This window comes from Falco rusticolus, chromosome 2 (genome assembly GCF_015220075.1).
Source record: "Falco rusticolus isolate bFalRus1 chromosome 2, bFalRus1.pri, whole genome shotgun sequence".
Classification (NCBI taxonomy): Eukaryota; Metazoa; Chordata; class Aves; order Falconiformes; family Falconidae; genus Falco; species Falco rusticolus.
In genome coordinates this window covers 122,045,505-122,071,625 of record NC_051188.1, presented here as the reverse complement: position 1 = coordinate 122,071,625, position 26,121 = coordinate 122,045,505, and the positions used below count along the sequence as shown (strand labels likewise).

The 26,121-nt window shown below is 44.9% G+C and overlaps 1 protein-coding gene, 2 long non-coding RNA genes and 2 other non-coding genes across 6 annotated transcripts in view; 4 read left to right on the top strand and 1 right to left on the bottom strand.

Moving 5' to 3' along the window:
* LOC119143763 overlaps window positions 1–10,243 on the top strand; it is an 11,452-nt gene extending 1,209 nt beyond the window's left edge. Inside the window, exons 2-4 of one of the 2 annotated variants that reach the window (XR_005102784.1) lie at window positions 2,921–2,997; window positions 5,981–6,112; window positions 8,925–10,243. This is a non-coding gene — a long non-coding RNA (uncharacterized LOC119143763). The remainder of the gene's footprint in view (window positions 1–2,920; window positions 2,998–5,980; window positions 6,113–8,924) is intronic. The other variant, XR_005102785.1, reaches the window with a different exon arrangement.
* TRNAD-GUC lies at window positions 6,534–6,605 on the top strand. Its single transcript has one exon. It is a non-coding gene; the product is annotated as a tRNA-Asp (tRNA).
* On the top strand, window positions 6,948–7,021 carry TRNAI-AAU. Its single transcript has one exon. It is a non-coding gene; the product is annotated as a tRNA-Ile (tRNA).
* Window positions 7,776–17,424, bottom strand: CPOX (coproporphyrinogen oxidase). The gene is made up of 7 exons (XM_037378374.1): window positions 16,966–17,424; window positions 16,738–16,881; window positions 15,992–16,102; window positions 14,918–15,059; window positions 12,379–12,597; window positions 10,250–10,354; window positions 7,776–8,320 (listed from the first exon to the last, which is right to left on the bottom strand). Exons 1-7 carry the CDS (start codon window positions 17,369–17,371, stop codon window positions 8,233–8,235), a joined length of 1,215 nt encoding a protein of 404 aa, XP_037234271.1. The 5' UTR covers window positions 17,372–17,424; the 3' UTR covers window positions 7,776–8,232.
* On the top strand, window positions 17,330–19,073 carry LOC119143764. The gene is made up of 2 exons (XR_005102786.1): window positions 17,330–17,421; window positions 18,659–19,073. It is a non-coding gene; the product is annotated as an uncharacterized LOC119143764 (long non-coding RNA).
* Window positions 19,074–26,121: the final 7,048 nt, after the last annotated feature.

Here is a 26,121-nt window from a genome sequence, read left to right as displayed (position 1 = left end):
TACATATTTAATGATTTTCTGGAATTTTGGTCTGTGGGGGATCAGGAACCTGCAGGAAGGTGTGATCAGGCGCTGGCATTTATTAGATTTGTGCAGTCTACTTGCAGTCCTGCAAAGTCATGTGATACTGACAGGCCACTAGCATTCTACAGTGTACTTCTGACAGATTGTGTATTAAAATTAATTATTTGGCCTTGTGTAAGGAGCAATAGCAAACCTTTGTGAATAGCCAACAGTGATACTAGTAACTAGCAGGCAGGACCACAACTTACTGTGGTAGCTACAAAATTTCTACCAGTTTTGTACATTATATTACTGTGAAGGAAATGAAAATCACTCCTGTAGCTGACAAAAAACAACCTATAAACCTATACATTTTTCTGAAACAACAGATTCCCTGTAAATATAGTATTTTTTAGAAAATATGTAGAATACAATATAAAACTATACTTACCGATAACCTTAAATTTCAGAATTTGCAAAGTCAAAAATAAGAATTTGGTAGAAGAGTTCTTGGCTAAATTGAAGTACAAAAATTAGTTCATGGGCACAATTGCTTATCTGCAAGGTACCATAATTAAGAAGGGAAAAGTAGAATTCATCTTACCCTTTCCTTCCTCATCACTTGCCAAGTTCTTCTGATTATGTGGTATTACAAAGTTAGGTTACCCTGGTTTTCCTGCAAAAGGAAAGAGGTCAAGGGTGTTCACTTTGACTTAGTAGAGAAAGGAAAAGAAGACATGTATTTCAAACATTTAGTTCAAAGTATTGTATTTAGATAAATACAGAAATATAGATCATCAGAGATTCACAGTCTTTCATCCGTAGTTTCTCCTGAGGCAACATTTGAGAAGGTAGTTACTTAACTAATTTCTTACTCTAGAAAGCAAAAAGAGTATGTACCACTCCCTAGCCATCCTTCTCATTTTGAAAGACAGAAATGTATTTTGAACTATAGTCGCACAATATCTATATATTGTAGAAGCAATGCAAACTGTTCTTTTTGAATTTTTAAATACTTAAATAATTATTTCATAATTCTCTTCAAAAATGTTATTTTCAAAGGACAGAGTGATCAACAAATTAGGAGTAACTAAAAAGAAAAGGATCAGGGATAACAATATGGCAGTGTAAACAGAGGTTAGGCTTTGCAGCAAAGGGAAATAGCACCTTGGGAAGATAACCTAAACTCATGCTGGCTGAATACAGTGATCCCATTAAGACATATGGAATCTGACTTCCTAGAAATCTTTTCAGAGTGAGTCAGATGACACAAAAGGCAGACCACAAAGCTAGTCAGCTCAAAATTTTTCTGATGCCAAAGCTACATCAAATCATTGCACGTTGTCATTAAAAGCTTTCACAGACAAACGCAGTGGCAAAACCAAGACACTTGAATTCAGTAATGTTATTTCTTTACAATCAGCACATAAGTGCATATATTCCCTTAGCTTTGTTTTGGAATTCTTTGATTTATGTGGCAATATGCAGCAAAAACTCCTGTACTGCTTGGAAAATGTTAACCTCTGCATGTGGCAAGGGAAAAGAGGAGCATAGACTATCAGACTAAAGCCAAGAGACCCTCTCCTAACCAAACATGAGGGCTAAAATCTATTTATACTCTTAAAGTATAGGCAAACTTAAAAATGCATTGTAAAAAGACTGAGTTATTCCTGAAATCTGTAGGCAGTTTGCAAAGGACCTGTTGTCTTGCAGAAAGACACAAATTTTATTTGTCCCAGCGCTAACATGAGATTCCATGAACTGACATAATAAACTGGTTTCCAGTCTGCTTTTTTTTTTTTTAATCATAGCCTGTCAGTTCTCAGAAGGATTCTAACTTGTCTGTTCTTTGTAATTTTCCATTCTGGAAATTAATGTATCAAGCATGATTGCCCAAATAACAGGCATTTCTTCTCCTGTGCCAATAAGAGAGGATGAAGATGAGGATGAGCACAGATAGAGCAAAAGACTGCACAGGCAGATCAAATGCATCAAAAAGCAAAGCTTTTAGATTATGTTTGTATTTTCATCTGTATGTGGCATATAAGATTACTGGAAAGCACTGTGTTTCATTTTCGCACAGTTGCATCTACTGGCTTCTGGCATGCAAATTCCCAGTTGCTCTCTTCACTGGGTGATCTCCTGCTCTGGAGGTCTCATCCCAGCAGTTCTCAGTTAGGTTGTTAATGTTGATACCCCTGTGGTGGGAATCACCCTGGCTGGTGTTCCAGTTAGCTCAGCATATCTTTGGTGGTCAAGTTTCTTTTTTAGTGCACAGCCCTCGAGAGTGTTCCAGGCTCAGTGCAAGACAAAGAGAGGCTAGAGAGCAAGCCACTGCTTTACAGATAAGTCTAGGATTAATCCTGGTCCTAAGAAAGGTGACCCATCCTGTCTGTCTCAGCACTAAGGGGCAAAGCTGCTACTTTGTTTGGTCTTTGATGTACTTAAATTCCTCAAAACTTTTGGGAAACTCAGACTGTCTTTATGTTTTCATTTAATGGCATTTGTTAGTAGGACATAATTTAAATCCACCATTGCCAGTTATCTAAGTGTTTCTTAACCTTGTGGGTGTCACTGTGGGGTATTTTTGTTTGGGTTTTTGTTTGTTCTTGTTTTTAAAAGGACAAATTATTTTATGGCTGTATTTCTTAAATGTCAAGGAGGATTTGGACAAGCTCAAGGCATCTGATTAAAATTATATACTGAAAATATTACTGTTCTTATTCATCTGCCCCAAAAGTCCTGAGCAGCAGTGGTTTGACTGTGAGGCAGCGGTGTCCTGTCTGCATGCAGATCATCCTGTGAACCTTGACAGTTTTTGGCCTAGTGTACTATGGTAAAGAGTTTATGTTTTACTATGGAAAATGGAAGCAGAGCCGTAGGTGATACAGATTCTCCCCTGGATGTTCTTCAACAGTTCAGAAGCGCATCATAAAAATCTATTGAAGGAAGATGTGGCTCAGGGATTTCTGAAAATGCTCTTGTCCTTGAAAGGTACAATGGATTCTCACCTCTCCCCTTCATGGAACTTAATTGTTGTGAAAAAAAACATGCTTGATGCTAACATACAATTTTTTGCTTTCTCTTACCTTTCTTTCACCTCCCTGTTTCTGCAGCTGATATTACCAGAACGATGTGCTTTCACTTATTTTACTGTTGCATTTGAAAGTCAAGAACCAACAGAATATGCACAAAAATTCACTGTGACAAATCCAATTGTTCAAACTTATTTGGCTGTCAGCATCGGCACAAAAGGATGCAGAAGTGTAGAATTATGCTGTTCTGTGCTTGGCATTTAATTAATTCATTATTCTGAAATTAGATTACAGTGAGATGAGTTTACTTACAGTAGCAGAAACAAAAGTAGACCTTACAGCTTCTCTCCTCTCTGACTAGTGCTTTCTGTTATGATGTTTCTGGATCTTAAAATTCTAACAAAATCCTTTAGAAGTGTGTGTTTGCAAGAGAGCATGAGGCAGACTAGAGTTTAAAATTTATATTCACTGAACCACAGAATGGTTAGGTGGGAAGGGACCCCTGGAGATCACCCAGCCCAAGCCTCTGCTACAGCAGGCTCTCCTCGAGCAGGCTGCACAGAGCCACGTCCAGGTGGGTTCTGAATGTCTCCAGAGATGGAGACTCCACAGCCTCTCTGGGCAGCCTGTCCCAGGGCTCCATCACCCTCAAGGCAAGGAAGCTCTTCCTCACATGCAGACGGAACTCCCTGTGCTGCAGTTTGTGCCCGTTGCCCCTTGTCCTGTTGCTGGGCACCACTGAACAGAGCCTGGCCCCGTCCTCTTGGCACCCGCCCTTAAGATACTTGTAGACATTGATAAGATCCCCGCTCGGTCTTCTCCAGGCTAATCAGGCCCAGCCCTCTCAGTCTTCCCTCATGAGGGAGATGCTCCCATCCCCCCATCATCTTCGCAGCCCCCACTGGACCCTCCCCGCTGGACCCTGTCTCTCTTCAGCTGGGGAGCCCAGAACTGGACCCAGCACTCCAGATGCAGCCTCCCCAGGGCAGAGCAGAGGGGGAGGATCACCTCCCTCGACCTGCTGGCCACGCTCCTTCTTGTGCCCCCACCGGCCCCTTGGCCACGAGGGCACACTGCTGGCCCACAGGCAGCTTGGTGCCCACCAGCACTCCCAAGTCCTCCACAGAGCTGCCTCCCAGCAGGCCAGCCCCAGCCTGTACTGGTGCATGGGGCTGTCCCTCCCCAGGGGCAGGACCTTACGCTTGCCTCGGTTGAACTTCATGAGGTCCCTCCCTGCCTAACCCTCCAGCCTGCCCAGGTCTGGCTGAACGGCAGCGCAGCCTCTGGGGTATCCGCCGCTCCTCCCGGTTTTGCATCATCGGCAGACTTGCTGAGGGTACGCTCTGTCCCCTCACCCAGGTCATTGATGAGGAAGTTGAACAGAACCGGACCCAGCACTGACCCTGGGGAACCCCGCTAGCTACAGCCTCCAGCTCAACTCTGTGCCGCTGATCACAGCCCTCTGAGCTCTGCCATTCAGCCAGTTCTCAACCCACCTCGCTGTCCACTCATCTAACCCACCCTTCCTGAGCTTACCTGTGAGGGTGTTATGGGAGACCGTGCCAAAAGCCTTGCTGAGGTCAAGGTAGACAACACCCACCACCCTCCCCTCATCTACCCAGCCAGCCATTCCATCGCAGACGGCTGTTAGGTTGGTCAGGCATGATTTCCCCTTGGTGAATCCATGCTGACAGTTCCTGATGACCTTTTCCACCACACACTTTGAGATGACCTCGAGGATGAGCTGAACATCACCTTTCCAGGCATGGAGGTGAGGCTGACCAGCCTGTAGTTGCCTGGGTCCTCCTTCTTGCCCTTTTTGAAGGCTGGAGGGACACTGGCTTTCCTCCGGTCCTCAAGCACCTCTCCTGTCCACCGTGATGTCTCAGTGATGTTGGGAAGTGGCTTAGCAATAACATCTGCCAGCTCCCTCAGCACTGCGGGGTGCATCCCACCAGGGGCCAAGGATTTGTGGGTGTCGAGTTCCCTTAAGTGATCTCTAACCCGATCCTACTTGACCAAGGGAAAGTCTGCCTTTCTCCAGACTTCCTCTCTTGCATCCAGGGTCTGGGAAACCTGAGGGCCGGCCTTGGCAGTGAAAACTGAAGCAAAGGCAGCATTCAATAACTCTGCCTTCTCTGTGTCCTTCGTCACCAGGGCACCCACCTCATTCAGCAGCAGGCTCCCATTTTCCCTAGTCATCCTTTTCCTGCTGATGTACTTGAAGAAGCCCTTCTCGTAAGCTATTCTGCTTATGACAGGTACTCTTCATCTGGCGTCTGGAGTGGTTGTATTTCTTCAGTACTATTTCCAAGAATCTTTTGATTGGCTTCCTGAGGACTGTTATCACTTTGATGGATGAAGACCTACATTCTTGGAGTCCCACAGTGTCAGTGACCTAGCAATGCTGCTGAGGGGCCACAAAAGGAAAACACTGCCTATTGAATTTGGCTCACGTCAGGTTTGCTTTTCTCCATACGTGGCTTTTTGCAGATTCTTCCAGGTCTGTAGCTAAGTAGGTAATTATTTTCAGTGGACTGCCTGGAAAAAAAATATGTATTTTTTAAGCCCCTGTGTCTCATTAATAATTTCTGCTTTTTCTGCTTGGAAGCCTTTATCTTGTAGGTTTCTGTTTATTTCTTCTTCATGCACATCTGAGTCTTTCTGTTCTTTTCTCAGTCAGATGTCTCCTGTCCTATTTCTTTGTAACTCCAGACTTTCTTAAACCAGATCTATGACTGTCTCCTCATACCATGTGTTTGTGAATCTTCTAGTGGCAGCTTTGCAATCTTTTGTGGAGAGTGCAGGAATGTCTGTGTTAAATGTTGCCTGGTTTTGAGAAAGCTCTTGCATTATGATACATTTATATGCTTCCTCTGTGCAGCTGTTACTTTTTTTTTTTCTTCCTGATAGGTTCTTTTTATTAATGTATTTTATGACAGGTGTTGTTAGTGGCAAACGAGAAGATGCCTGAACTCTGATTAGCACTTGTACTAAGCAAAGGCTTTGCAGAAGCAAAGGGCTTGGAATTTGGTGATGTCCCCCTCCTCTACAACTTTTTTGCTGACTCCCAGGTATTTCTTAAGTATTTCCTGCATTTTTTTTTACTTAATGCTTTGATTTTAGAAGTGGCTTTCCAGCTGGTGAACGGTTCACACTTTCCTCTGAGGACAGGTGGTTTCACCACAGCAGAAAACAGGGCTCATCATAGGTTTAGGAAGTGAGCCTGTCTTCCCTTTGTGAGTTGTGCAGTTTCAGGGGGAGCCTTGAGGTTCACAGAACGGTGTGTGCACGCACACCAGCTGCACACCCGGGCTACTCCCCTGGTTCACGGCACGTCCCTCCCGCTGCTCCCTGGCCAGGTCAGAGCGGTTGATTTGGGGGTGCTGGGGCCCTGTATCACCACTCTACTCACAGCACCGTGGCACCGAGGACAGACAGGGGTCGCGCGGGTGGCTGTTGGGGCTGGGCTACAGACACCTATCTGCATCCTACTCCTCGTTAGTATAGTGGTGAGTATCCCCGCCTGTCACGCGGGAGACCGGGGTTCGATTCCCCGACGGGGAGAAGGCGTTGCGTTGTCTTTTACCCCTGGCCGGGGAGCGCTCTTGCTTCAGCATGCAGGGAGGCCCCTGTGCCGTGTGCAGGTGCGCCGAGCCGTTGGGAAATGGCTTCTACGGACGGGCAGAGAAAAATGACAGTTCTGAAAGTCTCCCTTTTAGCAATTCTCGTCAGCCAGGTTAATTCCCATGCTGCTCTGCCAGAGGTCCTTGAAACGACGCGCTGATGTGGTCTTTAAAAATAGCGGGCGCGGTAATGCTGTGGGTGCAGCTACTAGCAGCAGTTGCACCCACGGTGTGTTCTTAGGAGGGCGTGAACTGTACGCATGTGCAAAATATGCTACGCATGGGCCGGTTAGCTCAGTTGGTTAGAGCGTGGTGCTAATAACGCCAAGGTCGCGGGTTCGATCCCCGTACGGGCCAGTGGTGTTTCATTTTCCCCATTCCCCCCCTTGGACGGAAGATTGCCAGCTTTTACTGAATGGTTTGGGGTTTTTATTATTGTAATTATGTTTTAGAAGAAGGGGCATAAGACGAAATGAACGCAGTAGTCCCCAAGAGGAACCTTGATTTTGGTGATCAGAGAGCAGAAAATGTGAGCCCAGCCTAGTGGGGTACCTGCACAGGCACTGGGACAGCCACCACCCACAGACCAGAAACCTGTCAGAGGTGATATCATATGATGTCATAGTGCAAAGGCAGACCCATTTCTGCATCACACCTTGCTAGTATAGTGGTGAGTATCCCTGCCAGTCATGTTGGAGACTGGGGTTTGACCCCCCAATGAGGAGGGAGGTAATGGTAGTACAGTACTCAGAGTGAGGGAGAAAGGGGACCACCGCCTTTCCTTTTCCCCATGAGAGGAATAAAATCAGCTCACTCAGTGCTGGGAGCAGTGTGAAGTGCTATTTGGACAACAGCCAAGAGCTTCCTGATCTCTTCCTGACCTGTCTTGATCACAGCTGAGATGCACAACACTGAAAGACTTTTTCCTCAAAATAGACAGCCAGTCCTGCACACTTACCAGGTGAGACCAGGACCCCAACCCAGAATCTCCCAATTACTGGTCACTTAAATCATGCTACTGCAGCACATCTTAAAACATTCTCCCCTGCTGAAGTCAGTGTGGATAGCATCAAAACACATGCAATTAAGTACCACCTTTTTCACAACTTCCTGAAAACAGGTTTAAAATCATGCCCAATGTTCCCTTTATTCTTTAAAAAAATATTTCTGAAACATCCCGACATGTTCAAAGAGTAAGCAACCCGATTTAGGCACAGATAATGCTTTCAATTCACTGGGAGAACACAGTAGTTTGCAGTTTTACAGTCAAACACATCAGTTGAGGAAGTTCTTAAGAGCATGCACAGTAGTCCTGCAAGGGTATCGCCAGTCCTTCACAAGGCAGCATATCAACAGGGGGTGACAACATTAGCTGATCAATCTTAAAAGAATGAGTTCACATATTTACAAGTTACAACAAGTCTACAGCATTATTAAGGCACCAGGTAAGAGTATAAATAGCTATACTGAAACACCATGCAACAGCAGTTCGAACAAGCTGGTTTGCAGGCGTTCCTGTTCTTTCATAATGGCTCAGTGTAAGCAATCCATCTTGTTCACATTCCATGTCAATGCACCCAGTCTTTGGGATTGCGCAGAACCTCCAGGATTTCTGCTTCTTTCGAGCTCTGTGGAGGGCTGTGCATGTATTCCCACCTGCAGCAAGAGGGGAAAAATCACTCAAGACTGCCACCTCTCTGGCACCAGGCTGTGTTTGGACTTTAATCACTATTTCTGACAATGCAAAGCTACATACACAGTTGATACTCCCAGATCAGGTGACAGATATGACTACAAATCATTAAGTTCCCAGTAAGAACAAATAATAACACCAGAATAGACAGAAGAAATGTTAACTCAGTCTTCTTCCCAACTTCTGGAAAGGCTGGAAGAACAAAAAACAAAAAACAAAAAACCAAAAAAAAAAACCAAAAAAAAGGAAAGAGCATTGCCCCCTACCCCACAATGCATGCACATTTATTTACCGAGATCTTTTAGCAGTCTCAGGACATGCTAGTTCACAAGGAAGACAAGCAAAAAAGGAACCCAGACAATTCTGACCATGAGGACATAAGACCTCGTTTTTCCAGAAGCTGGGCTGGCAGCCCTACAAGTCCTTGCTGAATCTTGGTTTTAAAAACAAAGATGATGAGAGGCCGCTTTTTGTTGAAAAGACACTTAGAAGAGGCATCACAGAGGAAGAAAAGTGTCAGCAGTCACAAAGGGATAGGTACAATGTTTTTCCATTTTTCTTCCCCAGGAAGGATCCATTCATGCTGTGAAGTGAGTTGTTTATGCTGATGAAAACAAGGAAAGCCCAATCACCGCAGCAATGAAATCAAAAGGTAGGACTGTGCTATACCACCAGGCCAGGAACACATCTAGTGTTGGCAGTGGGATGAAGCTGTATGGCGAGAATGGGACTGCCTTCATGGTTAACGGGTACCAGGCAAAGGTCAGTTTTCCTAGTGGACAGAGGTCACCAATGAAGTTTATGAAATTCCTAATAGAGCCTGTGCTACTCAGCATATCCAAAAGCACCCTAAAAATGGGAGTAAACTGTAAATGTCAGAGTTTGCTGATATTGCAAGATTAAGCAAGATAGGTTGAAACCTAAAAAGGAAATTGAAAAGAGTTACTATTGAGCCAAGCAACTGAGCAGTGGAACAGCAGGTGAAATTCACTGTTGATTGATCTGAAGTGATGCACTCAGAAAAAGTTACATACACACTGAGAGGTCAAGTTAACTTTCATTGCCCAGAAAAGATCCTGGCATCGTAACAGTTCCATGGAAAAGCCAGCTCAATGCGTAGCAGCAGTCAAAACAGTCAAAACCAGCAAACAGCATATTAGGATTATGAAAGGAATAATCAACTGAAACATTATTATGCTGCTGTAGCACATCTGCATCTTGGATACACATATGTAGCTTACGTTGTCTGTTCCTTATCCCCAGTTCAGAAAGGGCATGGAAAATTTAAGCCCAGAGAAACTGGCAAATGTGATCAAAGGTATGGAACAGCTACTGTACAAAGATTAGAAAGGGCAGGACTTGTCAGCCTGGAAAACTGACAATTAAAAAACCAGAAGCCTGTAAAATAAGAACTGTTAGGAAGAAAATGAACAGGAAGAAAATCTGGTTACTCACTGGAAAGTCAAATGAGGTCATCAGGTGCAAGTAGAAAACAAAGAGGCACTTTTTCATACAACACACAGTTAAGCTGGAACTCCATACCACAGGCTTGTCAGGACTGCCAGAGGCTCACATGGTTTAGAAAAAAGGTACTAAACAAAACCCCGTGGAGCGAGGTGGGGAAATCTATCAAGTAGTACTAAGCACAAAAAACATACCACTTTTTTTTTTCTTCTTTTTTTCCAGAAATGTCTAGGTCACACATGACTGGCAACTGAATGAGTATAGCAGACCAGAGAAGTATCTGCATGTATTTGGCCAGTTCTTGTATCAGGCACAAACTAACCACTGTTGAGAGACTGGGCACCAGGACAGACCTTTGATTTAATCTTATATAAAGTATTCTAATAGGAACAGTGCCTACTTGCAACTCCACGTAACTATGCCCTTACCTTGCAGTTAGTGGCAGAGACATAAGAATGCTTTCAATTCTTGATCCTGGTGTTAGAAGGCCAAACTTTGTACCTCTGTCATAAACCAAGTTGAACTCTACATACCTATAGGAAGAGAAGACATTCAACAGAAAAACAAGGTTATTATCAGAAGTTGGTTGTGCCTTCTTCAGCTAGCAGACATCAAACAAAACCAGCATGTCTTTCTGCTGTGATGGGTGTCAGAATGAACCCTGTTTTGAGGCCAACTCTTCTCTAGCATCCCCTTGCATAGGAATGCATGTGTGACTTTGCTGCTCCCCAAGGCACAGGAAGTAACGGCCTTAGCTAACAGGCTAGGGCAGGCAAACTTCAAAGGAGAGCATTCTGCATGGTGCTATACTAGCTTACTTCTCCCAGGCCTCAACCCTGCTGGCAAGCTTGACACCAAGTTTAGCTTGGTTATGCTAGTCCTCTTTTGCGTGGTGGTGTCAGACATTAAAAGGAGCCTTAAAGGAACTGGAAAGGACCACAGGAAAAACTCTGCGGTGCAGTCCTTCGTGCTGCAGGACACATAAGCAGCAGGGTCAGGACAAGATCTTCTGTTTCTTGGGGAGATCTGGAAAGCAGCAGAAGCCAAACAGCTTCAGAGTACTGGCTAGGACTTGTAAGTGCTAGAATAGACAGTTTTCTGCATAGGAACAGAGCAGTGACAACTGAGCAGGTGTTATCTTACCAACCAGTACTGAGGTACTAGTACTTTAACAGAGGTAACAGAAAGGGAGGAGCTCTTACCTATTTGCGGAAATGGAGAGCTTTACTCTCCTGGTTTCAGCTGGGACAGAGTTAATTTTCTTACTAGTTGGTGCAGTGCTGTGGTTTGGATTTGGTGTGAGAACAATGTTGATAACACACCGATGTTTTCAGATGTTGCTTGGCAATGTTTATACTAAGTCAAGGACTTTTTAGTTTCTCAGGCCTTGCCAGCGAGAAGGCTGGAAAGGCACAAGAAACTGGGGAGGGTAACAGCCAGGACAGCTGACCTGAACTAGCCAAAGAGGTATTCCACACCATGGGACATCACGCTCTGTATATAAACTGGGGGGAGGCTTGGCACCCCACAATACTGCACCAGCTACTAAGAAGAAAATAAGCTCTATCCCAGCCAAAACCAGGATATACCCACAGACTGGATCCTGAAAGCCCAGCGCTCCCAGGAACTGTCCCAACAAATTAAGCATATATACTAATTTGAGTAACTGCTGCAGGCCCGTGATATAAACTTGAATGCTTACACCCTTTCTATGCCACTCCCACAGATTTCTCTGCTGAAGAGGCAGAAACCAAAGACGCCCTTATTCTGCACAAGGCATGTGTATTCTCATTTCTCCATATGCTTACACAATCGCAGGACATAGAGAAAGGAGTACAACTGTATCTACCGATGTGCTTAAGCTTTTGCAGAATTTACAGTTGTTCATGTTAATAATAAGCATCCTCCTAAATATTTTACATTTCAGTGACTTTGGACCATGCCAAAATAACAAAACCCCTCTGTACCTTCATTCCTTTACAAAGAGTTCACCATGTCTTCATTTCAATGCCAAGAGAAGATGGCATAAATATGTACGTAAGAAGCTGCAAGTACTCTTGGGTACAGTTATTTCATGACTTCCTGGGGTTTAGCTTCATTACTGAATAGGAAGCATGACTCCATCACCTTTACACGCATGTCACAGGGCAGCCTTATATCCCGTATCATTGGGCTGCAGGAGAGGGCAGGACCCAGGATGCCTAGCACACACTCCCCCCTTTGCCGGTTACAAAGCAGCAGCCTCTCTTGGATTTTGAAGGAGTTGGAGAGAAACTGGCATTTTGTATGGGTTGCTTGTGCTGCAACACGGGAGAGTGGGAGACACAGAAGAGGGTGTGGTAGTGCCTTCTTTGCACCCTCCTTGGCAATCTAGCATTGGATTTCAAAATTACTTCTGTACACAAAAATGCTGAAATTCTCTGGCGAGCTTTAGACCACTCCCACAAACATAGCCCACACCACAACAGGATGTAAACCAACAACCACGAAGTACTAGCTCATTTTTTTCTTTCCAGCGTAATCCACCTCATGTATTCTTTTGCTCCTTAGTACTCACCGTCCTCTCCGAAGCTGCTGCCATAGCTTTTCTTCTGGTGTGAAGGAGTCACGGAAGTGCCTTTTCACAATGGGAATGTAACAAGGCACGACAGCTTTGGCACAACTCTTCACAAACTGAAACGCTTCCTCCTTGGAGGGAGAGTCCACATCATCAAAGAATATGCCTCCAATCCCTCTTCGCTCGCCACGGTGCTTGATATAGAAGTAGTCATCGCACCTAGAAGAAATGGCAGATGGTTATTAACATGGTCCACAATATTCAAAGAAATGAACAGAACTCCAAACAGCTATATGGCACAGGGCAGCACTAGTGAAATATTGACAAGAAGTCAGTCCCTGCAGTGCCAGGTGCCCTATTTTACTGACTGCTGAGAGCCAGGATAGTACAGAACCACCTGGAAAGCACTCCTGCATTCATTTAGAGTAGAAGCTCTGATTAAACAGTCTCTGCAAAGCTACGTATCACCACACAGTCACTGAACACATACCACTCAAACACCATGGCAGATGCTTCCATGTGGAGTGATCCAATCTCTAGTCCTCTACCTATGCCAATAAGGGGCACCTGATTTCAAAAATTCACCCTAAGGACTCCTTCTAGATTTCACTCCCAGAATTATACACAGATCCCAAATTATTTGTACAGCTTTCAGATGAACACAAACTTGGAAGAGAATCTCTATGCTTTTTGCTGTTCTAGTAAAAGAACTGATTTTCTGCATCAAACTAAAAGAATCTAAAAACCCGTGACCAGATAAGAACACCACTGTCACTTAAGGAAAAAATCAAAAAGTGAGACAGCCTTCCTTGGAAAAAGTCTTTTTATTAGTTAAATTTGGAAGATGGAGTCATTCCAAGCAGTGGCTTTTCATAGCTCAGTTGAAGTTTAAGAAGGAGTAAGTGCAGTCTATCCTACAACAGGGAGGCAGTTAATCTCTTTTGTATTTACTGGGAGTATGTAGCTGTGCAATTACTATAAATTAGCCAATTCATTGTACTGACACCCTATCTTGCTTATAGTTGCTTGCTTGGGCAGCCATGCTTTGCAAGTCTTCACATCTACAAGAAATGGAAGAGAAGCAGGAAGCAGAAATCATCAAGAGCAAGGAAACCTTGCTGCCCTTTAGGACTAGTTTTCCATACATACATACATCCACAGTCGCTGTTCTCAAGCAATAGACATCCCATGGCCATAGCAGGAGAGACATGGATATGTAACAGATAACCTAAGCTATTTTTTTATTGACTGGGATGATCAGCTTTTATTTTATGGCAGTGGAAAGAGTTACGAAAAAAGGCTGAGTCAGAAATGCAAAAGACAAAAGCCTTACAAATCAGGAAGACAACATGGTAAACATTAATGAGCTTTTATGTTTGAGAAGGGTGGGGAAAGGGGCAATGCTAATTATTAGATGCACAGAGGAGATTCACCCTGCTTCAGCAGTGAGAACTGCATGCCCTTACACATAGCTGCTGCTTACAGAAAACACACTGGGGTTGAGAAAACTGCCTTTGTCCATGCGATACAGTTAGTCCTCCCCTGAGCTACCCTCAGACTATGAACAGGCATCCTTCTCTCTAACGCCCTGCAGCTAGCACTGCTAGCCTACTCAAGCTGCAAACAACTTGACCATTAAGGCAGACTCTCGGAACTACCATGCAGAAATTCCTCAGAAAGCAAGACTGTAGTCTTAAGGTTGTAAGATGTGCTTCTCTACTAAGTGGTTGCCACCTGAGTTACAACACTCACTTTATCTCCTGTCCTCAGACAAGACGTGGTAGCTTACAGAAGGGTAACCCCTCCTTCCTGGATACCACAACTCTTAGCAGATAGGATTATCAGACACAGAGCAGCAAGCCCCAGCTGAACAGTGAAGGACCTCATTGCTTGTATGTCTCAGCTCAAGAGCACTCAAAGTTTGCATCTTCAGAGAATATGCTGTTGAAATCTTAGTGAACGTGTCACTGGAAGAAAAGTACAGCTCCATCAAAATTATGAAGCTTCTACATTAAGGACAAGCTCCTTTACCTACCTGGCAAAGAAAAAAAAAATAGTCATGAAGGTCATACTAAAGGCAGAAATCTAGAGTGGGATTTTCAGAACTGCAGCGCTGGCCCAAAAGCTCACACTAAAGTCACACACATTTACCATGAGTTCGCTGTAAGCAGAATTTGTGCAAGTCCATGGGGCAAAAGTCTTGTCCTAGTCGTAACAGCAGAGGCTAAAAGGAATTTTTAAGTTGCCTAGTGAAGTCTGTGACTTACAAAATCTTGTAGAGTCAGCTTGGTTTTTATTCCAGCTATAGACAGGATCTTAGTTGTCGACCGTCTGATTTGAAAAACTCAGGCATCTAAATAAGAGATTGTTTTATACTACATTTTGTCCTAGTACACATCTGCTGATTTTCATTAGGGTTTGCTGATACCTTTCAAAAGGCAGCAGAACCTACTCTTCCTAGAGTACACTTAATTGGCAATATCCAGTGCTGCCTTCTGCTCCCACAAAAGGAATCCAAGAGCATGTGGGGAGAACATACCATTTCTTGTACTTGGGGTACAGCTTCAGATCATGCTTGTCACAGGCTTCTTTCAGAGTCTTGTGAAAATGAACAGCATCCTCTTCATTCAAGTAAGTTGGAGTGAGGTCAGTCCCACCACCAAACCACCACTGCTTAGTTCCTGTAGGAGAGAGGCAAGCAGCAACACTTTTCTTTTAAACATCAAAACAGCAGTATGTTGCTAGTGCTTCACCAAGAACTAACAACTACTTTCACAATACAAAACAAAATCATTATTCAGTGGTGTCCCCTAAACCTCAATCATGAAAAATCTGAGTTTGAGGTAGTGCAACGACCAGTGACTTCAGGAAAACGTGAAACAAATTCCAAGCAGTGAAAACCATTTTTCAGTATTTTAGATGGCTGACACTGACTACAGGATATCAATTTCACAAGATGGGCTAGCAACTATTCAAGAATCCAGAAAAATTTCAGTGCATGCCAAATAAAGGGAACATAATTATTAAATCCAGGGAAGTAATTGACTAGAAATGATCCGTAATGCTCTGGCAAATTAACTGAAAGAAAATTGAGCTTCTGACAGTACATAATGCTGTCACAAGGTACAGATGGCCTCTCGGCATTTGACTATCTAGCCTGAAGTCCCACTTCTGACAGTTGCAGACACTTAGGGAAAAAAGGCACACTGCACTTAGGAGAGCAATGTTTCTGACAGTACATCCCCCCAGCTGCTGAGACAAAGGTATGTCCTGCCCAGAATGCTTATCAGTCCTTCACAGACCTTTCTTCTACTAAATTCTAGAATTGCTTCTTTGAGTATGTTTTCCATATATTCATAACCTACTACATTTTAAGTTAAATCTGAAACCCCTGGTGTACTCTGCAAAAAGTAAACTGCAAACTCCTTTACTCCCCCAGATGCACACTCATTTTGCAAATGCGCAAACAAAAGGCACAGAGATTGAGATCCGGTGCTGCACAGCTGGGAACAAACCTGGACTAGTTCTTAACCTCTTATTCTAGCCATGCGTTCATGCTTCCTTCTTGTGGAGCCATACATTTCATAGTACATCATTCAATTAAAATTCTTACCATCTGCTTCTTCAATTTCAAAGTATCTGTAGTTGAAGTGCATTGTTGGAACGTGAGGGTTCTTTGGATGGATAACAGAGCTCACACCCATGGCACAAAAAGGCAGCTTCCCTAGAAAAAAAGGTGAACAGAAAAAAACCTTCAGTTTTTCAAATAACTCAATTTATTACCATTTAAAGAACATCATTGTTTTTCCTTAGGTTTCAAGTTACTGTTCCACTACAAGAAGCTCTCACGTTGAGTCACCATAATTATTAACCGTTGTGCAATTTACTTCTCATTTTCCCACTTCTATGCACTTAATTAAATGCTTTTTTTGGTGTTTGTCCTAAAATGCGACCATATGTTAGCGCACCCATCAGATGAAGACCACTTAAAACATAAGGCACTGCTAAGGCTTTCCACCACCCTCAGTCCTCCCAGTTGCCCCGTGCGGCACAAACGGGGGTTGAATCCTCTTCAGCCTTCTGGTGTTTCTGGCTCTCTCCCTCCACCTCCTTGGTGCACAGTGCCCACCACGTTTCCCTGCGGAGCTGCAGGTCCTCACTGACGAACAGCTTGCCGCCTCCGGTACGTCGCTGAAAGCAGCGAGCCGGCGGCAGAGGCGCCGCGGTACCTGCGGCAGGGGTACGGGGGCCGCCGGCCGGGCGTCCGCTTAGAGCCCTCCCGCCGCCCGCTCCGAGGGCGGCCGCTGCCACCGGAGCCCGCGCCGCGGCCCCAGACCCCCTCCCCGGCGCACACCTTACCGTCCCGGGCCTTCAGAGCCTTCCCCCGGCTCCGCATCTGCCGCGCCGCCTCCTCGGACAGGAGCCCGAACACGACGGACACGTTGACACCCGCCTTCTCGAAGACCTCGCCGTCCTGCAGCACGCAGCTGATGCCGCCCCCGCCTGCCAACGCCAAGGTCAGCCCGAGCCGGGGCCGCCGCCCCCCGGGCTGCCCGTACCTGGGGCGACCACCGCCGCCCCCCGTACCTTCCTTCCTCTCCCAGGTATCGACAGCGAAGGCGGCGCCGGGGTCCAGCGCGGCCAGGGCGCGGCACACCTCCCCTTGCGTCTCCATGATGAGCAGCTCCATGCGGCTCCGCAGCTCCCGCCGCCGCCGCCGCAGCTCCCGGAGCCCGCTCACCGGCGGCGCCATGAACCGCTGCCGCAGCTCCTCGTCCTCCTCGTCCTCCTCGGACGCCGCCATCGCGGCTTGCCGCCACAGCCCCAGCCCCAGCCCGCCCAGCGCTCCCGCCGCCGCCAGCGCGGCCCGCCGCCCCCCGCGGCCTGCCGCCACCCCCGGCGGCGAGAAACCAAGCGCCCGCCGCCCTGCAGCGGCGAGGAGGGCAGGCGAGCCGCGGACGACCCTGCGGAGCAGCTGCACAGCCGCCGCCATTACGGGCACCAGCGCCGCAGGGCCGGCGGGGCGGGGCGGGCAGCGCACAAGTACGTGGGTCTGTACGCGGGTGCACGTGGGTGTCTGTGCGGGCGGGCGCGTCCGGGCTGGCTGGCGCGGGTGGCCGCGGGTCTGGCGCCGCTGCCCGGCCGGTGTGGGTGCCGCGGCTGGGAGCGGCGCGGCAGCCCGGCGCTGGGGGAGGGGCTGCTGTCCTTCCGCCCGTAAGGTATGTCGGCGGGCGGCGTGAGGTGACCCGGTCGGCCGGGTCAGCCGCTGGAGGCTGCGGTGTCCCAGGGGTGAGCCAGGGCTTGTACGGGGCTAGGCGCGGCACTGATTGGAGTCAGGATGCGTTTTCTTGAGCTATCCTGTAACCTGTGCGGAGTTCCTCGCCTGTGTTTTACACCTGCAGTAATGGCTTTCTAGAAAGTGTCTGGTTTGTGGGACCACCAGTTTCGTGCAATGGGAGTATTTCCCATGGATTTGAGAGGGCGTATGCTTACGCTGCCTTTGTTCTTTCTGAAGTTGAAGCACATTTTCTTTCCTGATAAAGTAAGAATTTGGAGTAACAAGGAGAAGGGTTATGTAGAGCCAGATGTTGAAAGGTACTGCCAGCACCAACTTACAGTTTAGAGTTTGATTTCCTTGGTGCTGACTTTAGCACCAGACCCACTAAAATTATTTCTGTTTTCTCAGCTGCCTTGACTTTGCCTGTATAAACAATGGGACAGCACAGCAAACAAACTAGCACAATGACAAAAGACTTTAGCAAGCAAATAAAATGACAATTTTCCTCAAGCAAACATATATGTGACAGTGCAGCTGTTGGTGATGGTACCATGCTGAACCTAGCTATGAAAGTTTTCTTTCAAATCAAACAGCTGATTTACTAATGTTTTATTTTTTTAAATAAGTGTACTATTATTTTCTAATGAGTAATGACACTTACTAAACCTGTCATTTGTTGAGGACCCATATGAGGGTTAGGCTGAGAAAAACAACTGCTACCTCAAAAGCCTAGCCCTGCAAAGTTTGTACTGTGGTATGGGACCGTTTGTTCCTTGGAAACGGTGAGCTTCTGGCATTTCACGACTGGTTTGCACCTGTAGTACCCAAGTGATATTGTATGAATTCACTGTAGGATAGAATAATGACATCCTCAATGTGTATTGTGTTTGTCAACATATTGTAATGCTATCCTGTTATTCGCCTGACACCTTGTGAGGCTGTTGACATCCTGTTACCTGTCTACCTGTCGGCATTCATCCCCTGTGTATTGTGTGTCTGCAGACACCTTGTGAGGCTGTGCACATCCTGTTATCTGTCGGCATCTTAACACCCAAGGAGGAAAGACAGATAGCAAGAGCTGATTGAAAACAGCCAGCTCAGCGTTTTTTGGCAAAAGGTGAAAAGTACACCTTGAGGAAGACCTACGGCCTTCCTCCCAAAGACAACCGCTCACGTCCCAAGGACCCCTGCCCACAATTCTTGGAAGAATTTGCGCAGGCAAAGGACTGATAAGCTAATTAACATACGACGCGAGAGTAGGTGGGTTTAGGTAATGACTATGTATAGGCGTTAATTGAATAGTCATTGTTTTATGGTATAAATATAAGATAGTTAGTTACTTTAGACATGCACGTTAGGCGGAAGGATCCCCCATGCATCCAGCGGTGCCAATAAAGGATACTTAGTCACTAAGAAATTTTGACTTTGTTCTTTAAATCACAAGAGGAGATCAGTTTCAAGGGTGGCTCTGTGGAAGGCAAGGAGTTTTGTCCCTGATATGGATCAGGGCTTCGCTATCTGTCTTTTTCTTTTTTTTTTTCCCTTTTTTTCCCCCTTTCTTTCATTGTAGGGCAATTTGGAGTGAGGGAGGGGAGGTCTTGTATAAAGTGATAATGTTCACTCGAAGACTTAGTCTATTTGCTCATTTCTGATCTGATTCTACACTTTGGCAGCAGAGGATGCTGTGAAGCCGCTGAAGCTGTGCAAGTAAGAACAGGAGGAAACCTCTGAGCTGGGCTTTTCTCTGCCGTCAGCTGGAGGACAGGATCCCTGATGAGCCAGGAAACCTGAACTGCTGGAGGAGGACTGAGGGAAGGAGTGTGTTATTTGCAGGAGAGGTCAGTGGCTCAGGGACAAGGGCGCTACCATCTTAGAGGCTGTGGTAAGCCTGCTAAATATGGTTGCACTAAGCAGCTCTTCCCAGGGTTCTTTATCTAGGGCTAGCTGTGATAGCTCGGTTTCTTCTTGAATTGTGTCCACCGAATTTACCTAAACATTTTCGTGATAACTACTTACAGTAGTAAAGCTCTCCTTTTTGAGTATGTTTCTTAGACACTACTATAATGGAAAAAATAAATAAATGCTGAGGCCAAAAGACATGTAAAATGCATTCATGCTGATGAGCATTTAATTATTTTTTTTTCTTATTAGGTTGAGTGCAAACTTTGATAGGTAACATCTAGTAATTCAGCTGGATGGTGTAAGAAACTATGGACTAGGGTATTGTTTATTAAGATTTATGTTAAGCCCAATGTAAAGATTAGGCAACAAAAGATAAGATAACCGCCAGGTGTCCAGGATGCCGCTTGTGCATATGAATGAAGGGTCAACACCTCCACTACTTCATGAACACGAAAGTAAAAAAAAAAGGTATAAAAGGGACTGTTGAACTGCTCAGGACGGCAGTTGGCGGAGCGCAGACTCCCCTGTCGTCCAGCGCTGTTTTTGCTCATATTCTACTTGCTATAATTAATAAAAAATTTAATTGGATTATGATCTATTGTGGTCTCAATTTATAACAATTCTGGTGCCGTGACTCGGATAAGGAACGGTGGGCTTTGGTCCTCCGGGGAGGCGCCCCGCGACATTTCGCGGCCCCGCGACCAACAGCTTACTCCAACCTTACCGACGAACCTAAATTCTAGAATAATGAGCAAAGGAGAAACCGGTAAAATCCCATAAAAATTCTGTGCACGGGAGTCCGGACGAAGACGCAGGACGCGTAAGTATATTGCGAATTTGTTCGCGGGTTTGCCGTTCGGGCGGGATTGGGTTTCCTGGAATATAACGAGTGAGTGTATGTTTGTGGATATTCCAGAAGATGGGGGCGAAGGGCAGCAAGCCTTCGACTCCCATGGGAAGGGTACCCATTGTACCTAAGAATACCCCTCTGGCATATATCTTAGACAATTGGAGATATTTCCCTGGAACTCTAGGGAAAGATAAGCAGAAGATGATAGAATATTGTACTAAGATATGGGGAGGGAAGAAAATTTCTAAAAATGTCTTTTGGCCAGTCTATGGGTCAGAAGAAGATTGGGTAAGACAGCAATTAAACCTCTGGGTTAATAATAAAAAACCCCTTAACCCGGAGGAGAGTCGATATGCGGAAGTGTGGCTAGAAAGAACGGGAGCTAGACTTTACCCACTGAATGAAATAAAAACTAAACAAAAGAAAAAGCAGGAAGAGTTGGACGAAACCCTTCTAACCCCCCGTCCTTACATTCCTCCTCCTGCTCCCGCAGAGGTCCCCAGAGCGCCCACTCCCCCACCAGAGTCGGAACAAGGGTCTCCCCCTCTTCCTAGACGCATAACTAGAAGTCAGAAAGGGGCAGCTCAGATGTACCCCCTAAGGGAAATACCCATGGGGGGACCTCAACCTGTGATCGGATATATTTCCGTACCCCTAAACTCGGCTGACCTACGAGATTTTAAAAGAATTGAGATGGGAAACTTAATTGAGGACCCACTCGGAGTGGCAGAAAGATTAAATCAATTTTTTTGGGACCAAACCTTTATACTTGGGATGAGATGTAATCTATCCTTGGTCAATTATTTACTACCGAGGAAAGAGATATGATGACGAGCAGGAATGAGACTGTGGGATGCTCAGCATGGCTAGGAACCCCAAGCAGATATTAAATGGCCACTCCAAAGACCTAATTGGGATAATCAGGATCCAGTGCATAGAACTCATATGCAGTACCTGAGAACTATAGTAATTCAGGGGATTAGGGAAGCAGTACCCCGTGGCCAGAATATCAATAAAGCATTTAATGAAATGCAAAAGAAAGATGAAAGCCCTACTGAGTGGCTGGAACGACTGAGGGGAAAGCCCTTCAGCTGTACTCTGGGGTAAATCCAGACGACCCTTTAGGGTAAGCGCTCCTAAAAACTCAGTTTGTGGCAAATAGGAGAGTCAGGGGCTCTATATCTTAGGGGACCGGAGTCATCATGAGCCCTTGATAAAATTAAAAATAGGTCCCCATAAACAAGAGTTCACCTTTTTAGTAGACACTGGGGCTGAAAAATCAACTATTAAGCAAATACCTGAGGGATGTAAAGTTTCCCCTGAAAAAGTACAAGGAATTGGGGCAAAAGGAGAACCCTTTAAAGTAAGCAAAATCAAAAATGTGGTATTCGAAACTGAAAATAAATTTGGAATGGGTGAACTCTTGCTCGTCCCTGAAGCAGAATTTAATCTGTTAGGACGAGATTTAATTGTTGAATTGCAATTAGAAATTAAAATAAAAAATCAAGAGCTAACAGTGATATGGAGAAATAGTGTGAAATGGCGGCAATGGACATCGATTGTGATTGTATATGTCTGCTCAAGGAATGTGGGTATGGTGACTGGTCATGGGTGCGATGTCTGGTCACATAGGCACACAGCTCTGAGGAGACAACTACAGTTTTGAGGAGACGCCTGCCCCTCTTTCTCCAACAAAGGGGCTATTTAAAAGAGAATGAGAAAAGGATGAGAGATATTCCAATGCTATCTAGAGGGAGGGAGTGCTAAGTCTCCTTGCTGAAGAAGATCGGATGGTCACAAGGACATGAATCACCTACAAACCTGCAAGACCACCACATTCCAGGCAAAGGACTGATAAGCTAATTAACATACAAAAAAAAGAGGAAGCTAAAAACTTCCTTTAGGTTGTTTTAAGAATTGGGGAGTTCCTGGAATGTAACAACTGAAATAGCGCTCTGTGTCTTGTTTGTTCTATGTGTTGTCTTGTTATATGTTCAAAACTCGGAGTTATGAAATGTATGTTGAAAAATATTAACATTCTGGTAATTCGTGGCAAATAGCGGAAAACTTAACACTCTGCTTAAGACCAGGAAAAATTGGTTTTTGTTTATTGTTTGGTTTTTGACAATTGTTCATTGAAATGCATACTTTGTGAACTGTTAGTGTTCCTAAGAGTTTGTACATAAGTGCACGGTACCGTATAACATACTGCTTGTGTGACTGCGGGCTGCCCGGAGAGTGTGAATGGTGTGATTGAGATGCGCATTTTGATTTTCCGTGTATAGCTTAATTATTTTGACTGAGTGTGAGTGCAAGAGTGCTTGAGACAGGCGTTTGAGTGCAAAACGAGTAAGAAGCTCTATCCGCGTTTCTGACCTTGGGTGGCTAAGGCGGCCGAAAAAAAAAAAAAAAAAGAAAAAAAAACCAAAGTAATTAAAATTGCAAAATGGGAAATGGAAGGAGTAAGCCCTGTGAAAAATCGCCCTTGGGTTGTATATTAAAACATTGGAGTGATATTTTAGGACATGGTGGTACCGAAAATAGAAGGAAATTGGTTAAATATTGTAATCAGTGGTGGCCTTTGTATAAATTGGAGAGTGATGCGAAATGGCCTCAGGAGGGAGGAACGTTAGATTATAACACTCTCCTGCAATTAATGTTGTTTCTGAGAAGAGAAGGAAAATGGGACGAAGTATCATATGCAGACATGTTCTTCGTCCTCCAGGACAAACCTGAGTGGCAAAAGGACTGTGGATTAGTACCCCCTCGGGATCCTATGGTACTAGCACTAGAAAGAGTGTGGGATTAACATCACCTGATCTTTGATTGTGGCTCTAGAAAAGGATAGGAAAAAACTGAGACCTAAACTAGAAAGATATTCTTGTTGAAATTTTTGTGTTAAAAAGTTCAGGTTGCGGTTCCTTGTGTGGAGCAACCAGAATGAAACACGCTGTAAGATATAAAAACTTGTACTGATGTATGTAAAACCTGAGGCATGTGTGTGTGTGTAAGTGTTGGGGTGAGTTTGTACAAACCCCCGTATCCCCTCGAAGGTGCGACTGAATCATGCTGGGATGCATGGCAGGATGTTTTCTGTTTGCCTGCGAAGGCCTGATATGTAATAACACAGACTTAAAGCAACAAGTAGCAGATTTGCATTCAGGGTAAGAAAGAGTTAAAACAGAAGTGCTGCTGCAGAGGCAGGCTTGTGTAACCTGCAGAGCAGGAAGAGCATCTCCTGCCCCGAACCCTTCTGCTGGGGAGGAGGAGGGGGTTGCTGTTGCTGACGATTGAGCAGAAGGATCTGAATGTCACCCCAATTGCTGCAGCATTTGCAGTACAACAGGACCAGTAACGGCCCCTCTAGGGCAGGGAATGGGTATGAGGTGGAATTTCAGTGAATACAAAACCAACTTAAACTTCAGTAAAAAATAAATAAATAAATAAATAAATTTGTTACAGTTGTGGGAGCTGCTGGCCACCAGGAAAACATCCTGAAACCTTTAAAGTACAAAGTAAAAAAAAAAAAAAAAAAACCAAAAAAAACAAATAAGAACGCCAAATTCACTAAAATCTTTGTTGGCATGAGATTTATTAGAACATCTAGACGTTTAAAGAAGGGGAAATGAAATTAAAAGTTAAATACGATCAAGTAATTGAAATATTGAGCTTATCTTTAATTCAACAGAAAAGAGGAAAAGAGGACCTCCCTGAAGTAAAAGAAATTTTTAACCAGGTGTATCTGAAAATAAATTCCAGGAAAGGTGAAAAATGCTTTACCTGTTACAGTAAAAATGATAAGGGGGAGGCTTGCCCAGTTCAGATAAAAACAATATCCCTTGGTCAGCAAGGCTGTGGGGATATTGGCAGAAAAAGTGAAGTGAAATAAAATACACTCTGTAGTAGTTCTACTAATGTAAATCTGTGTGTTTTGCCATGACAGTGACTTGTTATGGGATGTGCAGATGAAACTGCATTGACAACGAAGTACAAGGAATAAGGTTGGTCAGGTGCCTCCTACCATAGTCAAGGGCAAGACTGGGTTGGCCTCGGTGTTTGCCACCAAGAAGAATCTTGAGCTCCGCTGTTGGCTGCAACCCAGTAGGCGTTGAGCGGTGGGAACATATGCCATGCCAGACCTTGATGTGAGGAATGGCCCCCTCTGTTATAAGAGGGTCATCCAGGAAGGAAGAACATAAGGTGGCCCATAGAGGCACTGATTTGGAAATTGGAAACTGCCTGGCCGACCATGAGGCCAGACGAGTAACAGAGGAGGTAGGAAAGGAGGAATTATCCTTAATACCAAACGATAAAATCCAAACTGTAAGTACAGATCAAGAGCCAAACTATTCTAAAGAAAACTTAAAGGTAATTCAGGACATGAATTATAAAATAAAATTAAGTAAATGGACTTATTTAAGGGATGGTTGTATAGTGGTACCATCCAATTTAATATGGACCACAGCCCTATTATTAATAAGACGCATTGGGGAGCTGATACTTTATATAAAAGTCTAAATCAGAAATTGAAAGGGCGAAACTTGTATACTGTAATAAAACAGGTGACTCAGCAATGTGAAATGTGTTTACGCAATAATCCCAATACAGCAAATAAAATAAAACTAGGGAACATTAGCAGAGGGAATGTTCTAGGGCAACATTGGCAGATCGATTTCTCGGAACTTCCTTGAAAAGGGGGGTATTGATATTTGTTGGTACTAGCAGATACCTTTTCAGGTTAGCCAGAAGCCTTCCCGTGCAGAACTGCTAAAGCCCGGGAAGTGACCAAAATAATACTCCAAGAGATAATACCTAGGTTTGGAGTCCCAGCAGTAATGTCGTTGGATAGAGGACCACATTTTGTGTCCAGAATAGTACAACAGATCAGCCACCATCTAGGAATAGATTGGCAATTACATACCCCATACCGACCACAATCGAGTGGCCAGGTGGAAAAGATGAATCATCTAATCAAACAACAGATTGTCAAGTTAGACCAAGAAACAAATCTAACTTGGCCCCAGTCTTTGCCATTAGCTCTTACACGAATTCGAACTAGACCAGAGCAAAAGAGGGGCTTAGCCCATTTGAAATTTTATATGGACGACCCTATGGGGTACAAAAGGGGATGTCTTCACAGGTTGGTGAAGAAACAATGACTTCCTATATGGTGGCACTAAACAAACAATTAATAAGAATTGAGAAGCATGTGATGGGAACACGCAGTAGGTGTCTGGATGGACCTGTTCACGATATACAACCAGGAGACTATGTATACATTAAGTGTTTTGCAGATAAAACCCTGGAAGCACAGTGGACCGGACCTTTTCAAGTCCTACTCACCACCTACACTGCAATCAAGGTTGAGGGACAGAATTCTTGGATTCACCATACCCAGATTAAGAAAGCCCCTGCAACTTCGTGGAAAGTAACCCCAGATAAAAAAGAACTGAAACTCAAATTTACTCGGACAAATGGGAACAATGTGGGTGGCAATTAAAGCTGCAAAGTGGGAAGCCTATGTAAACAGGCAGAAAGCCCGAAGCAGCCGTTCTCCTGAAGAATTCCCTTCCTGCCGAGAAGATGGTACACCCCGTGGCTCGAAGCAACCGAGTCGACGGGCAAGGCAGAGGAGGAACAAACTGTGGAGAAAAGAACCAGAACAATGGGACACTAAAGCAACAATGGCCGAACTTCCCCAGGACTGGAGTAG